This window comes from Stigmatopora nigra, chromosome 5 (genome assembly GCF_051989575.1).
Source record: "Stigmatopora nigra isolate UIUO_SnigA chromosome 5, RoL_Snig_1.1, whole genome shotgun sequence".
NCBI lineage: Eukaryota > Metazoa > Chordata > Actinopteri > Syngnathiformes > Syngnathidae > Stigmatopora > Stigmatopora nigra.
Window position 1 is genome coordinate 13,491,239 of NC_135512.1, and position 17,758 is coordinate 13,508,996.

The 17,758-nt window shown below is 38.9% G+C and overlaps 1 protein-coding gene across 8 annotated transcripts in view; it reads left to right on the top strand.

The window, feature by feature from the left end:
• Positions 1–2,131: 2,131 nt before the first annotated feature.
• The window catches only part of LOC144196255 (discs large homolog 1-like protein), a 78,912-nt gene continuing 63,285 nt past the window's right edge, over positions 2,132–17,758 (top strand). For 2 of the 8 annotated variants that reach the window (XM_077716209.1, XM_077716210.1), the window contains exons 1-4: positions 2,132–2,706; positions 4,411–4,575; positions 6,873–7,680; positions 7,969–8,047. In XM_077716209.1, coding sequence (XP_077572335.1) covers positions 2,688–2,706; positions 4,411–4,575; positions 6,873–7,680; positions 7,969–8,047 — 1,071 coding nt within the window. In that variant the 5' untranslated portion in view covers positions 2,132–2,687. Of the gene's footprint in view, positions 2,707–4,410; positions 4,576–6,872; positions 7,681–7,968; positions 8,048–8,857; positions 9,158–12,012; positions 12,668–17,758 lie in introns of those variants that run through there. The other 6 variants (XM_077716211.1, XM_077716212.1, XM_077716213.1 and 3 more) reach the window with 5 other exon arrangements.

A 17,758-nucleotide genomic window follows, 5' to 3' on the forward strand; every position in this document is an offset into this window, starting at 1 on the left:
TTCTTTACAATTTAGAGACAAGTGTGGGAAGACAATTTTATATATTGTGGACCCATATATGCAGTGGTAGGTAAAATTTTGTTCCTACCGATCCAGCACGGACACTTTAACCAATGAGATTTCTGAAGAAAACAAGAACCATCTGACTGCAATCCACTGATTGCACTTGTAGGACACCAGATTGGTGAAAAGTTGTCCTCTTTATGGGTTGGAATGAAAACCCGCACCCACTGCGGCCCTTTGTTTGTGCACCCCTGCATTAAAGTAATGGAAATGCTGCTGAAAACAGAGTAAAGCAGTGAATTTAACTTGCATGGCCCAAGACTCATTAATCTCGAATGGTGAATAACAGCATCATCGAAATATCCTTCAAAGGTTGGCAGATTCACTGTATCAGCCAAATTCATGGATCCATTACCGTAAAAAAATGCCTTTTTTTGCCACTGAACATTGTTAGCGTGTCTTCTCCATAGTCAAGGTATGCTTTCATATCTTTGTTCAGGCCAAAATTGTCTTCTCCATACGCTGGTGTATGCTTTCTTTCCAAACTGTAGTTTCTTACCAAGCACCAAACACATAAACATTATATCAAATGACGCCTCTCATAGCTTTTGTGTGCAAATGATTGTTTTTCTGGATGGCTCACAGTCCGAAGCCTAACAATTTAGGTTTTTTTTTAATCTACACAGAATCTACTAAGACAATATTCATTTCTTGTGGTTTTGTTTGCAAATGAACCATCCAGCTTTCCACGGAACAATGGAGAAAAAAAAAAAGAAACTACTAGTTGAATCTTGGATTTCTAGTCTTTTTTGCTACGTTATCAAACGGCACACAGATGATATTGATAATAGTATTAATAATATGCATTAATTTTCCATACCCCTTATCCTCACGTGGGTTGTGAGGGATGCTCTAGCCTATCCCAGCCATTATGGGCATAGGACATCCTGAATTGGTGGCCAGCCAATCCCAGGGCACAAAGAGATGGACAGCCATTCAATATTTATTCATACCTAGAGAAAATTTACAGTTCCCATCCCCCTAGTTCCATAATACTAGTAAAGATATTTAAATGTTATTCTCTACTTTAAGGCACGCTACATGAATAATGCAATGAAAACACTCAATATGATGTTCAGGTGGATATGAAAAAACTATTTTACACAGATATGGTATAAAAAAATGTACTATTCTCGCTACCATGGACAATCTCAGCGGAGGTCTAAGTAATATATACATCCAGAGATTACTACATACATGTGCAATAGGCGATATCATCACTGTTCTTTAGTTTGTATGTACAAGTGTGCTGAGATAAATGTACAATGACAACAATGACCATTTTAATCCGAGTATTGAGTCCTTTATGAGTAGCCGAACACTTTGTGGGGGTAACTATAATGTAAATTAATTGGATTGGTATGTAAGAGTAGGGCAGAAATGCAAAACTGCTTATAGACACATTCAGAAATTAGCATTCATAAAAAGACATTGCACTGTGTAAAAATTACACACAAATATATTTTTATGTAGATGCTCAAGTCATCCACAAATTTCATAGATATCAGGATTGGTGTAATCCTTTTGACAGAGTCACAGTCAAACTGCACAAAAAAATTAACCTCCTTGCCACATGCAAGCAGAGTTACATCACAGATACATATTCAGGGGTAGGGAAAAAGAATTAGATACTGCAACTCTAATCCTGTCTAACACAATGCTCAATCTCCTGACAATACCAGTGAATTCTTTCAAAAATGGACCACAGGTGAGTGAGCCATTTCATCTTATAATTTTCTAGTACCCCGACTCAATTGTTATTGATGTTGTTGATGTAGTTTGTATGTTCTCCCAGGGCCTATGTAGGTTTTCTCCGGGTACTCTGGTTTCCTCCCAAATGGTAGGCTGATTGGACACTCTAAATTGCCCATAGGTATGAATCTGAGCATGGATGGTTGTTTGTCTCCTTGTGCCCTGTGATTGGCTGGCCACCAATTCAGGGTGTGCCCCGCCTCTGGCGCAAAGTCAGCTGGGATAGGTTCCAGCACCCCCTGCGACTCTCGTGTGGATAAAGCAGTTCAGGAAATGAGATGATATGAGGGATATACAACTAAAATCGTCCCCATGTAAACGTAGATTGGGTGTCTAAACAAATACTTTCACCCTCTTCTTCAATAGTGTTTATAATAACAAGGCTTTCAAGCTACTTTGAAGTGCCACTAATACCAGCTTTAATAGTTTTAGTGCTGTCCGATGATTAGAAATGCCGAGAGGCGTGTCTGCGTGCGTGCGTGCGTGCGTGCGGTAGTGACTGTGTGAGAGAGAATGAACCGCGTTCCACTGTACACCTCCTTAAAACCGGTCCGACAAAGTCTAATGTCACCTGAGAGAAGCCAAAGAAAAGTGTTTGAACTTCAAACAGATGCGGGCGTTTAGTGGAACAAGTGTTCGAGCTCAAAGTCCGCGTGCTCGTCGTTGAAACACTTTGTTTTGAGCTCACTCCGTTCGTGATCTGTTGACTCATTTGTTGAACACAGACAGCCAGGCTACAAAACTCTGCTTGTGTCCTTGTGGTGTCCCATTTTTTTGGAGCGAGGCGACAGGCAGTTCGGGTTAGGACGTAAACTGACTTTTGGAATTGCACACACAGGCAGCCATCGACTGAATTCTCGGGAACCGTCACCATGCCTGTGCGACAAAAAGGTACTTTCTCCGCAGTTTACTTGTTGTATTTTCTTCATTTGAAAACAAGTTTGTTCACCTCAAAACTATTTACAAAAATGTTGGCTGCCCATGTGAAGTCTTGTTTAGTTCTGCTAGCTAAACTCTGGTCGTTGACAAGATTTACTGCCACGCATTTTTTTTAAATGCATTAATTTATTTTTCGCATTTTTGCAGCGTTATTCTTAAACGCAGAGGTAATTATTTTATAGTGGCACAGAAAACATTTGACAGGCTTCAAATGCATTATTTGTTGCACCTGCCTACTGTAATTTGCTTTGTTCTGTCATGTTAAAGTGCTATCCACTACGCTGAACCGCTTCATCCTCATTAGGGTCGCGGGGGTGCTGGAGCTAATTCCAGCTGTCACCGGGCCAGAGGCAGGGCACACCCAGAATCGGTGGCCAGCCAAACGCAAGGCACAAGGAGACGGACAACCATGCACACTCACACCCATACCTTAGGAAAATTTAGAATGTCCAATCAGCCTACCATCCATGTTTTTGGAATGTGGGAGGAAACCGAGTCCCCGGGGGAAACCCACGAAGGCCTCGGGAAGCTATTCACTACTTGACGAGTCGGTCTAGATCCCTGTTCATCTGTAACGCTAAAGAGTAAAAAATATGACTGGGCAATTAAAATACAGTTTGCATGGATGTATAAAATGTGCTAGATTTGGATAATTAAATGCATTGCCATTGAGCAGTAGTGCTAAACTCATTATCATTCACGGGAAGATTTCACACAATTTAATGTCTCAAGATTTGGTCTTGTATATATTTGCCTTTTGACTTAAGATATTAAATTAACAGGTGATTCCATCATTTTCATTTTTTGGTGCTATTATCATACATTTTGGGAATATAATCGCATTTATTTGTGGTTGAAGTGCTGTAAAGCCTATTTCATCGGTGGCCAAGTCCGGGCATCGAGAGCCTCGATCCAGTGTGTTTCCCATGTCTCCCGCCACCAACACACCTGAATCAAATAATCTGGATCGGCATCAAGCTTCTGGACTAGTTGCTGTTCAGTTGATCATTTGATTCAGGTGTGGTAGAGGAGGGAGATATCAAAAACAGACTGGATAGGGGCTCTTGAGGACCGGAGTTGGCCACCCCTGGCCTATTTAAAACCATAGTTGATGATGAACCTGACTTTTTTTTAAGTGGCATTACTTTTGCTTTTTTCCCTTTTAAAAAAAAAACATAATTTTGGATGCCATTTGGCCAGTTTGTGTTGAAAGCGTCCAGAACAGAATGTCATTTTAGCTAGTCATTTTTTTTGCCTTTTTGCAAAGACCTAATTCTAAGGTGACTAGATCCAATTTGCAAATTCAACATTGAAATTTCAACTCTTTCATTGACCGTCAGTGATAAGATAGTTTGCATTTCTACAAAACCACAGCAAATACAAAATTTAAATACTGCATTATCCATATAGTTTGTGAGGCCCAGTTAATACCTGCGAAGTCGAAATCTCTAGGTCTCTAAGCGACCTTTCTGCTGGCACATCATGCACAACGTGAAGACAAACACTGTAAAACTATCTTTTGAATTGGGTAAATCGCGGTTCTCCAAAGATGCCCCAAGTTAACCCAGCTTGAACCAACGGTACTCTTATTCTGTGTTACTTCATTGAATAGCACCAAGGAAAAATATATATTTAATTTGTCTTCATTTTATTCAGATGCTCAACGAGCCCTAGAGCTTCTCCAGCAATACCGGGCCAAATTAGATCAGAGGCAGCAGAGCCAGACAAAACAGGGTCTTGTTGATGAAGATCACCAACTGCATCAGTCTCTGGACAGAGTCATCAATGTGTTCCAAAGCAAGCTCTTTAGTGCTCTACTTGGTAAGTTTTTCTGTATCTTCTTGACAACTCACAAAAACGGTTACAAAATCCTTTGCTATGCAAATGGATGCTTCAAGATACGAAAAACAAGATCCAAGTTACAAAATGCCCCAAAAGGTCAATACATCCGATATTTTATTTTGAAATTGTCACGGATGCATTGCTTCTTGCTTTAAAATCTCGCTACACTCTGCTGTGCTCCCATTGGCTTTCTCATAACAACTCTCCATGTTTTAAGATTCTCTTATGCAATGTTCCCTCTAATTTTTCGTTGGTCTGGGCAGAAAGACAACCTCCTTGAGCGCACTGAATACCAGTATAAGCGACATCATCATTGCTCGCTATGGGCACACCGGTATCACACCTGCCACAAACAGGTGCATGTCAATGTTCTCTCTAAATTTTCATGCATAACATGCTGTAAAACACGAAAAACATAAGAGTGGACAGAGCTACTGCCACTGGGGAAAGAGGAAAAAAATGTATATATAATAAAAGTTTGGATTTTATTTACTGCGCGCAATATGATTTCTGCTGCGCAGAGAAGGCGAGAGTAGTGCGCAATTGCGCACGCGCGCAGCTTAGTGGGAAAATTGCTCTTATGTCCTTTTAAATGTTAGGGCCGTGTTCGGGTGGGCCTCATAGGTGCAGACCTGGCTCCAGAGTGGGGCCCTGGTGACCCGTGTCCGGTCGAGGGGAAAACATGGTTCATTTATGTAACTCGTCATAAAAGGTCTTCTGAGTCATTCTTTTTCTAGTCCGTCAGCTCGGACCAGTTTGCCATGAATGACACTACCAGGGCTCCAGAAAACATAGCTCCTAGGATCATTAGGACACACAAACCCCACCCCCACGATGAGGTTATTACTCATCGGTGGGAGCACTAGCCTACCAATTAATTTTAAGTAGTCTTATGTATCAACTTTTGAACTGCTGTACTCTGTAATCACCTCTGTCCCTGAAAATTGTAAAAATGCAAAAAAACAACAACAAAAAAACAGTGTTACTACAAAATACTAAAACATACCTGTCAACCTCGGCCAATTGCTCCCCTTATTAATGATTGCAATTCCTTTTATGACAGCTTGACAATCTGAGTACATTGCTTGCTGACGCGCTATATATGTATATTGTGAAAAGCCAGAAGTGACTGAGGTGCGTGCACATATCATGCTCAAAGCATGACAACATTAGCAATCGATGATGACGTTTTCGTCTGCTACCAGTGACCGAGACGGCCCGGATTAGAAATGGAAAAGACGAGATTGGTTTTACAAAAAAACGTACGTTTTATAAAACATTTTTCCCGTACAAAAGTTGCTACACGGCATACACAAACTGAAATGATAAAAAAATGTATAAAATCTGGACACAATTGTGTATAAATATTATTATCATAAGGTTTTTTTCCCCACGGGACAAGAAAAAACATAAATAGTCCAATAGAATGTGTTGAGAAAATTTATGTCCTTGCTTGTATTAAAAAATAAAAATGTAAAGCAGTTATGGAGCCTTCTATACATTTCTTACTTTACCTTAAGCAACCCTGTTATGACCAGCTGTGTGGCATCACTTTGCCACTAGAGGTCAACAGTGTATCACAAGTTAACCATGTAAATAATTGGTCAAAAAATTCCATCTTTCTCTCCAAGAGAGTAGAAATTTGTGAATTTTATTTTACAATTTTGTTATAACAAAAACAAAACACATATATATATATACACACAATAATTTGTGAAACAAAAAAGAATACAATGATTTGGGAAATATGTTCAATGTATCTTTTATTTATTAAACTGCACAGACATGGTATTTAATGTTGAAACAAACAAATAAATGTTATTAGTTTGAACAATAAATGTCCTGACTTTGTAGTATATTCAATTAAAATATTGGTTGAACATGATATGCAAATCATTGATGTTTTTTGCTTAAACACACAACAGGCTGTTTTTTCTGACGCACTGTTTACATGCCCTTTATTTTTTGCATGGTATTCTACTGCAATATAACTTTTTAAGCAAACTTGGAAAATGTGTTGCTTTTTTTTAGACTCTATTCCCACCGTTTTGATCCGTGTTAAATATTAACTCATATATACGCATACTCTATGTATCATCTCAGATTTGTGACCTGCCTAAAAGTTGATCATGATTTTGTGAACCTGTTTCTTTCCTCACACACTTAATTTGCAACATATAACCTCCAACCAAGTTGGAGAATTAAGTAATTCTCCATATTGGTTTGTTACCAATGAAACTTGGTTTAAATACTTTGGATTTCATTTTGTCTTGCAGATATTCAAGAATACTATGAGTTAACGATCCTTGCTGAGAGTTCGACTGGACCTATAGTTGACAGAGTGCCTCCTTCCTTCCCTGACAAGCTCTTAGCAGAATTTACAGAACTGCCAGAGGCCACTTCTAATCTTCCCCCCACTCCAGCTTCTGGAGGAACGGCCGAGCCCACAAACATATCTCCAAAATCCAAGTTGATTAATTTTCCTGCTTCTACAAGCACACCTGCAACACCCACACAACAACCAGTTTCCCCCCCAGTGCAACCTTCTAGTCCTCTCTCACAGCCAGGCAAGTTCAAGTACCGTGCCCCTCCCCCTCCAGTTCAGGATTGGGCTTTGACCTCTAATGTCGTGGAGACTTCCAAGCCTCTGTCACCCTCTGAAACGGAAACAGCAACTGCAGTAATGCAGAAAAGTCTGAATGATCCTCCATCAGTTTCACAGAATACAACATCAGAAAATGGCTTAACGAAACCTATTGATACCACAAACATCGCCTTATCTTCCGAATGTTCTTCCACTACTCCTGAACAACACAAAAGTCACGCCAGTGCCACCGATCAAGTGACTGTTTCAAGCCTGGTCTTGGGTACTGTCCAAGGCTTAATGTCCAACTCTGTGGATGACAAAACCTCCCTCGATCCTAACGTAGCTACGGAGGCTGCCACAGATAGTCCATACCCCCCTGCAGGCAAAGAGGACGAAGTTTCAGGCAAAAACACAAGTTCTAAAACTCCCGCTCAACTTAACCTTAGCCCAATTTCCACCAGTCCTTCAAAGCCACAACGCCAAGGACACCAAAACAGGTATTTAAGCAGTCCATTTGACTTAAATTTTAATTAGGAAGTACTGTATAAATTAAATGCCACGCATGGTGGAGGTTCATTTAGTTTAATTCCAGAAAGTTTTGATTCTGTTTCCACTCAGTGACTGTGTGGATGTGAGTGCTATTTGTTGCTCTGTGACTATATGGTGATCAGCTAATGGATTAGTCTGCCTTCTGCCCAATTGATTTCTAATTGCAATAAATGAATGGTTTGATGTACAAATGAATAGAACTTTTTTTTTCCTCACTGCTTTTATTCTGTAACCAGCACCGGGCTACTGAAAGTCAGCTCTCCATTGAGCTCTGGTCCATCCAGCCCCACAGCTGCTTCAAGTCCAGGAGTCAAGGTAGGAATTCTCTTTTGTATTTCTGCTGTTAATAGAGAGGAACGAGTTCAGGTGACACAACGGACTGTATAAATCAATTGCAACTAGTTGTTAGAGGAATCAATGTCTCTCTCCTGACTCCTGTTAAATTTCCCTTGACCACAGCACCCAAACCCAATGGAATTTAGCTCAGTGATTGCCTGATTGTTTGTACTCCATTTTTTCTGGTTCTGCTTCAATGCATTATGTACTTGTTTTTTTACTTTAGTGTTTTTTAACAGGCTGAAGCCTATGAAATTGCTACTCTAGTTGTTGTTGGTTGTTTTTATTTTATTTTTCTAATTCTTGTTGAGACCCACATTGAAGTTCCACTTCTCCATTATCCATGAATCGAATTCATTAAGAAATTTTGCATTGGGAGACGAGAGACAAATTCTATCATTGTAATATTTCAGAGGAAATGGAGTGCTTGGCTCAGATTGATAGATCAGTAAAAAGATGGTAAAGTAAAATGAGTTAGAACACGGGGCAGATTAGATGGACAGGAAGCAAGAGAAAAAGCTTCATTGAGACCTAGGAAGAAAAAATCTCTGTTCATCATCTCTGTTACCCATATATAATATTATAATATTTTTTCCTTCCTTTAACCTATACTAGTAATTACATGTCATTCGTTGTTGTTGCTCCTGGCCTCCCGTGCACCAAGAGAGGATTGATCTCCTGTAAGAAGCTTAGTGTAGTCTGATTATTGACTTTAGTGAGTTAGTGCTATTTTTGGACAAAGAGAGAGACGGAGAGAAAAATTTCTGGTTCGCACAGGTCATCCCTTCCACACACCTCCTAAACTGGTGGTGCAGTCTAGTGTTTGTTACCGGAAAGAAGTGGCCTTCCTGACAATGGGAGGACATGGGAGAACTTTCTAATAAGCAATACGATTTTTTGGACACCTATAATAGGACTATTGTTTTTCCCAAATGAGGAAATCACTTAGACACTGCACTCTAGTTTTGAAGAATTGGACTGAGTTACTAGATTTTGGAATGACTGCGCCATGTTGGGCTGACAGCTTTTGGCCAACTACGAGTGCTACATCTCGAGATGGACCCTCATAATGCTACATCTTCACTCAATGTAATGTACCTTTTCTGTCATCTATGTAGCAAAGATATTAGCTTTATGAAGCTATCTTAATATCACCTGTGAACAGAGCACAAACAATTTGCAGTTTTAGTCAAGGCAAGGAAGATATTGATTATTAACTCTTCATTTGTACAATATTCTCAAATGCGGGTCTGTAGTTCTTATAAAAAAAAATCCCAAGAATATTTTATTCAATTAGTAAAAAACTAATACAGAAGGTGAACATGAAGACATACATACATATGTATGTGTGCTTCTACATACAGTGGGGGGTGGATACAAAGTGTCAATATTTCTTATATTTGCTTTCATGCTCGTCTGCTGTTTAGGAATTTTGAGGAGCTCAAGGAAAGCACCTAGTTCAGGGAGTGCAACACTGTTTGCGTCTGTTTCACATAGCCATCTTGCCTTGCATCCCTCTATATGAGCATAATTACTAGGTTATATGTGTAGTGTGTAGCACAAAATATAAGGTGTGATTTTGCCCTTGTTGCAGTAATGCAGTATGCATCATAGAGTACCGCTGCTGCTTTGAAGCAAGGAAGTTTTAGGGTGAAACCCTTGCGGAGGACGTTCCTTTTGCCCGGGTCCTGCAAAGTCATTCCGCGTGCAGAATCCTAAGTAATTGCAGTGAAAGCAGAAATATAAAGACTGAGTTGAATCAACTCCTCTTGGATTTTCTAATGAGTCAATTGTATAGGTATAGGTATACATATAGGTATAGGTATACATTTAGGTATAGGTATACATATAGGTATACGTAAATGTATACGTATAGGTATAGGTGTGGCGCTTTGGACTTGATGGACTTTCTCAATCAGTTTTATGTTTTATTTGTTCGCATACGCGTAGGCATTTGCATAGGTATAGCTCCACTCCTAACATGTAAAAACGAGTGCTTAATATCCAATGTTTAAGTTGAAATAGTCAACTGACTTTAGTTAGTTGCTTTTTGCAAACAAGCCAAAGCCGCGAGTCACACTTTCCTTCTTACTCGACTGGCTATATACTACTGTAGGTTCCCTCAGGCGACATTGCCATCTATCAGTGACATTTCCCCACTCTTCCAACTTCAAACTAAGCAAGGCTGCAAAAACAACCCTTCAACTATTTACTTTAGAATACAGAGAGTCATTGTATTCATATACAATATTTTATGCCTGCGTATCACAAAAACAAACATTGGTGTCTGATGTGTAATGATAAATAAATTCCACTCAGCAATATTAAGAGCATCCACAAGCTTCTTATTTGACAGAAAACAACATCACCTGTTCCAAATTCCCAAATTTAGCAAGGAAATGAACAAAACCTTTTTGCTCTTTTCACCAGTCATGATGAAAACAAAATTATTGTTTTTATACTACAGATGTTGTCAAAATCTTGAAATCGTAGCATGTATGACAGTTTTTAATCACATTTACAATCAGATCAAATAAATAATCAAATGTAAAATCGACAAATGGAATTCATGACATTACAAGTCTTAATTTGATCTGATTGTGAACAACAATGCCATAATGGTTGAACATTTTTAAAATAAGAATACGTATACAGAAAAAGGCTTCCATTACCAGTGGCCATTTTTTTCATAATATATATGACTTGATAATATTACCCTTGTCTGTCAAACTGTAATCTTAAATAATTACATAAAATACACAAAGAATAAAACTCCATGAGGTTTTTTTTTAACAATCTACATATCAACAATATTCCAAATCTTGGTGCATCATTCTTCTTTAATTTAAATATGTCTGCTTTTCTCTACCCTTCTCCTGGCTAGATAAGTTGGACAAAAGAAATATTTAGACAACACACTTATCAACTACAATAACAGCTGTTCATTTAATTCTATTTCAGATTATTTATTGTATGATGAATTGTAATGAATGCAGTCTTTTAGAATATCAGATATTTTCAATGGGTATTCAGTTGACAACCATGCACATACACACGCTGCATAGTTATTTCTGTGCTGGCTGACCTACAAATGTTAACATGTAGTACATGCCTGGGAGGCATATGAGGTTGCATTCTCTCCTTTTCCCTGTCACTTCCTTTTCTAATTAAACACATCTATTTGACTTGTTCCTCAACTCTCTGTGGACTTTCTCATGCAAAAATATTGGTATATTTACATTTTAAAATTGTCCACATAATTTTAGTTATCATATCATTTTATCACATTTATCATAACACAATAACACACAAAAAATCATGAATATAAACTAATATGATTATGATATCCATACATTGTTATGAAAGCAGCATTAAGTGCATAATTATAATTTTTGAATTTTAGTGATAAGCCACTATGCTTGCGGGAATAGCAGATGTAGTCGTGTGTGTGTGTGTGTGTGTGTGTGGTTTTGATGCATGTACACAGCAGGAACCGCATCTGCTTAATAGCAATCAAAGGTTGAGATCTTAAGCCGTTTTGACTGATCACATCTGAACAATAATTAGAAACCACTGAATTGCTATCTGTTTGAGAATGCATGCTCATGCATCATATGTTTGCTCTCTTAGTACAGGTTTTTGTGGTGTTAATTTATCAACAATACAGTGATTTTACGGTGCCGATTTGTGCCAAATATCATTAGTGCACCCAATTAAAGAATACCTTCACATACAGGTGGCCCACTATCTCCAATTCCGTAGATAACAGAAGAAAGGAGGTATAAAATAACCTATGATGTCACAAAACAGAAGAGAGGAGGAGAATGTCCCTACTCTATGTGCAGGTCTGATTCTTTCTGTCACTCACTGATATAGTTGTTGAAAGGCGGGCCAAGGGAGGCAGTGGAGCAAAGAGCAGGGGGAAGAGAGTGAGCGGGAGAGAAAGGGAAAATCGAGAGAGAGTAAGAGAGAGAAGGATAGCGATTGAATAACAGAGGCAAACATTTAGATAGTGGTAGGAGATGAATGGTTGGGACGATTGCTGCTGAGAGACCACATCCACACTGACAGTTGCATTCTTAGATTCATTTTGGATACACAGGGATTCATCTTCACATATGCACACAAATGCTGACAACAACAACAACAACACACACACGTGCTGACATATTTTTGCACACTCAAGTAGCTCGGGCACCTTTCACGCTGCTTCCTAACGATCTTTGAGGATTATGCTAATTAACAAGATGGTGAAGATGAGAATGATGAAGAGCAAGAGGGAGAGGATGCTGGCCTGTCAAAGCTGAGGACCACACCAGGCGGTGGGGGGGCACGGCAAGGGAATTGAAGGGCAGGATGGAGCATGGTTAGAAGTTATGGATGTTTGCGTGAGTGCGTGCGTGCGTTCGTGCATGCATGCATGTGTGTGTGTGTGTGTGTGTGTGTGTGTGACAGGGTGCATGCATCTATGTAAAGTGTATGAGTGAAGGTGATGATGCCCCCCCAGCGCAGAATCAGCTAGCTAACGTTAGCCACATGTTGTGCCACTGCAAGGTAGCATGCACCAACAACACCATATCTTTGATGTTTGGATGCAAGGTAGGTTAAAAGTTTTTTCAAAAGTTTGAGTGTAAATGTCCAAAATTATTGGCTGGCTCATGGTGGACTGTATTTTACTCATGTCAAATATTATATTGATTTTTTTTAGTAAGTAGAGTTATGATCACATAATTGAGATGTGATATATCTTTTAAACCGCAGATCAGATTCAGATATAGAGTAGTTTGTCCTATCTGCCTAATTGTCTGGAGCATTCCTAGCAGATGTGACATTTTTCAAAACCTGGGAACATTACTATTTGTGCTCTAAAGAAAAGAAAAACAAGCTAAATAGTTGTAAAACAAACAAAGACACCCATTCCAATAATTCAAAAAGTAATATTACGATGGCATACACTGAATGATGGCTAGCATCTAACATCAATAATCTGAAAAGAGATGACAGGCAGAGCAGAAATGATGGTCTGATGGTCAGCTGATGGGCAGGGCTATGCTGAAGCGATACTAAAACTCATCACACAATATTGTGCATCCCTGGAGTTTGGATTTTTTGGAATCAAACATTTTCCAAAGCATAACAAACATTCTCAAGCTCTAAATCAGAGACCCTGTACACGTTTTCACGTTGGAAGAGTTTAAAAGTTTTCTGTCATTTGTGCTGCTTGATTATGTATTTTAAACTATGTAAAGTAAACTAACTCAGATCTGTTCTATAAGAATGAACAAAATCAATCTGGAAATATTTAAAAATCAGGTTAGGACAGATGATGAAAAGATGACAAATTATGTGTTGGCCTTGTGAGCTCCAGTCCATCTACTAAAACACAAATCTGTACAGTTGTACCTCTTGGTTCCAGAACTGTTTTCCTAACTTGAAACTTTCGTAAGAAAAGCAATACTTAATATGTAAACTGTCTGATTCATTCCACGGTCCTCAAACAATTGTTTTTTGAAGGAAAAAAATACTATCCAAGAACAACTGCCTCTGGCGACTTTTAATCATCTTCCCATTTTGCAACAGTTGTTATCCTCCTCTATTACCAGGTGTTGCATCAACCTTAGAGAGTTTGTTTTTATGCCCTTTGACCAACTCGTCATTGTCCTCCTCGCTGACCATTTCTTTTCATTCTTACTGGTAATTTTCTTGGGAGGCTTCATGATATTATCAGAAGCACCTGCTATATCCACACTTGGAAAAACTCAACGACAAAAAAACACCGTCAGAACTCTGTGACAATGAACGGTGGTCAAAAATAAATAAGTTGTTGTTGTGAGACAGCCAACGATAGCCTAGTACAGTGTAGCGAGGTTCCAAAGTGGGAATCAATGTATCTGTGACAATTTCAAAATAAAATAACGGACAACCGAATGCATTTACTTCTTGGGGTATTCGTAACTTGGAGCTTTTTCATTTCTCGGGCACTCCTTTGCATATAAAAAACTTGCGTTCCCTGAAAAATTAGTAAGTAGCGGTATGACTAGTTTAATATCAGTCAGGTGGAAAATGGTCTGACATGGGCGGGAATCTGGTGATTATTTAATTTTTCGTACTTGAAATTTTAGGAAGAAGAATCAGGTGATGACGGACATGCTGACAGTTTACCCAAGGTCTCTTAACAATCAGAATCATGGTTTTGTACCTTTTGGAGGCTTTTGACATCAAATCTGGCAACCTATTTCCCATTCCAAACTCAAAGGAAGTATTTTAAAAATGCAGGTTGTACTCTCAAGTGAAAATACTCCTTCCTAGAAAAGGGAAGTTCCCGTTTGTTTCTTACCCATGGCTAAGGGTAGAGCAGAAGTCTTACATAACATCAGACTACTCTTAGAGGACAAGCACTGACAAAAACTGGCAAACAAGTCTTCTGAAATTCTGGAGTGGAAACAAGCCTATAAAACATTAAAGTGAAAATAATCCTTCCTAGAAAAGGGAAGTTCCCGTTTATTTCTTACCCATGGCTAAGGGTAGAGCAGAAGTCTTACATAAGATCAGACTACTCTTAGAGGACAAGCACTGACAAAAACTGGCAAACAAGTCTTCTGAAATTCTGGAGTGGAAACAGGCCTATAAACATTAATCTTTCAAATAGGAAGTGAAAGAATGTTGCTTTTTTAGGGAAAAACTGTATACTTGATGAAGCTAACCTCAAATGACTTTGTAGAGGGTTCTACTATCTGTTAAAAAAGACACTGCTTAAACAGTGAGGAAAAATACACAACTATTTTTACCTAATACGTAGATGGTCTCTTGTCTCAATTTGTTTTGTTAATAATAATTTTAACTGAACCGAATATTATAGTGTGTCTTTGTGTTTAAATGCTGTTCAGCTCGTGGTAGTTTGGAGCTAATGGAGTGAATAGACCTCACTACTGTCCTATTAAATTACTTCATTGTGTCACTTCAATAGATGGAGGCAGGCAGAAAGTCAACGGGTGAATGAGTTACAATATCAGAGAGAGAATTGAGGTCATTAGAACAATGTGACAAAGTCAAATCTGTGTTTGCAATGTGTCCAATCTAATGTTAGATATTGTTGCATTTCCTTTTATACAGTTGATGCAGTAGGATAGCTGCAATTAACTCTTTTCTAGTCTTTTCTTTAGTACCTGATATTAGAGGGCGGCCCAGTGGAATCAGTGGTAAGCATGTTAGCCTCACTGGTCTGGGGTCCTGGGTTCAAATCCTGGTCACTTCGAGCTGTGTGGAGTTTGCATGTTCTATTCGGCCCTGTGTGGGTTTCCTCCTGATACACCGGTTTCCTCCCACATTCCAAATACATGCATGATAGGCTGATTGGACACTCTAATTTGCCCCTAGATATAGGTGTGAGGTTGAGTGTGCATGGTCTCCTTGTGCCCTGCGATCGGCTGGCCACCATTCAGGATGTCCCCTGCCTCTGGCCTAGAGTCAGCTGGGATAGGCTCCAGCACCCCCCGCAACCCTAATGAGTATAAAAGTGGTTCCGAAAATTAGATGAGAGATGAGATCAGACCTGATATTGGGTTTTGTTTTGTTTATTTTGTTAACTCAAGGGTTATCTGGATAAATCCTCTTGCATTTACAGTTTGTTGCTTTAGTAATTCACCATTATAATGAACTTTCTCTAATTATATTTACTTCCTTTTTATGGAAGGGCAAGTGGATTTTAAATGTGTTCTGTGTTTTTTTTTTTTCCCCTTTCTGTGTTGGACAATAGATAAAAATGCGTGTGTGGTTTGAATAACGTTTCTCAGCTACTTTAAAGTTTACAGTGAACTTGTAGGCAGTGTAGCTTGCTATGACATTAGTTTGCGCGTGTTACTCTCAGGTTTTGCTTTATTTGTTCTTCCTTTATAAATTTTATGAACTAAGAGCAGATCTTTTTTAGAAGAGTTGTTTTTAAAATCAAACTATGACCAATGCGTCATCTTTGAAGTTACTAGAGATAACCTTCCTTTGCATTCAAATATATAGTTTCAAATGGACACTTTTTGGAAATAATTCAATTATTTTGCTGTGTGGATTACCCTCCGATTTGTAGTCTGCTCAACTGTTGAGGGTGAGCTGTGCTATAGCATTACCTGCAACGAGTATTGAGGGGGTGGCAGTGAGCTGGGCAGCAATGCAGCACATACGTCAGAGCAGAGGACGAGTTCCAGGGCAGACGGAATTAGGTAGGACCGAATGTTTTAGCAGTTCAAACCGGCAGACAGTAGAGACTCAAAAAAATGTCAATTGTATTTTTAACCAAAGATGATCACATATCCTGAATATAAGCTTTAAAAATATTTTTTACATGAACCACCCAACCCTTTAAACCTAAAATAACTAATTACTGATGTTCCGCCTAACTGTTTTCCCAATCCTGTGTAGTCCTGTATGTCCTCCATTCTTAGTATTTAGCAAGTGCTATGGCTGTTTTGTGTTCTCTACATGTACGAGGAAAACCTGTGTGTGTGTGTGTGTGTGTGTGTGTGTGTGTGTGTGTGTGTATAGATATATAGGGTTAGGATATAGAGTGAGATAATGTTCACTTCAATTTGCAGAATTGATCTGGCTCGGTCCAGTTTTCCAATGTATGATTACAGTACTGAGAAAGCAAGTGCATTTGGATGATGTAAGAGCTTGACTATAAAGGAAACGATGCAGCGATGGAGGCACATTTGTGCGTGTGTGAGAAGTCCCTTACGGCAGAGGATCCTCTGCGCTTTCATATCTGACGAAGCATGACTAACACTGGTTGTTATTCTGACACACATTAACACAGCTATGTAAACCAATGAGGAAAAATACTCTGCAATGTTTTATCTGCTTACAGTCCACCCAAGTTTTTACTAATTGACAAAACTGGCTGACAAATATGCTTTAGTTATTTTTCTTTGTGTAAAATTTGATTTTTTTTTGGTTTGTTGATCATCAAATCATTAAATTATTCAGTAAATTGCAAATGCCATTCAAAAGTCACACAATATTTAGTTTCAGTATACGCCCTGCTCAAAGAAAATGCTAAAGGGAACACATTGGATACATCATATCTCAATATGAAGTTGGGCATCTATACAAATTACGATGTAACACTGTCTTAGGAGCAAAAGGATGCCAACTCTGTTTATGGTAATACGTTTTCTGCCAAAAGCGCTCAATTGTGTAGACACCCTAAAAACTGATTGTAATGAAGATGGAGAATGATAGTCCATTATCTCAAAAACCTAATTCCTGCAACTGCAAATGCTTGTATGTTTGGCCCTCTAGAGCCACGAGCAGTGGTCTGCCTGTTCCGCCTTGCACAAAGGAGCAGGTTTCCTTCCTGTTGATGGGTTCAGGAACTGTCCAGCTCTCGAAAAATAACCATCAGTCTCCCTATATTTTATGTGCTGAGAGAAACAAAGCTGTAGGGTTAAGGAATCGCCTCTTATTCCCAGTAGAGATAATTACTCAAGCCAAAACTAGCAAATGGAAAAGCAGCCCAAAAACGACTAGAGGGTGAAACTTGGAATGACCTCCACATGTAAAACCAACCTGCTTTGGGTTTTTTCTTTCTGTTGCTACTTTAGAGCACAATACAGTTGAACGTGATAAACGATAACCTCAGCTGCTTAACCAACCAGAAAAGTATTAGATGGGTTTAATTGATTTCATGCCTGGACCAAT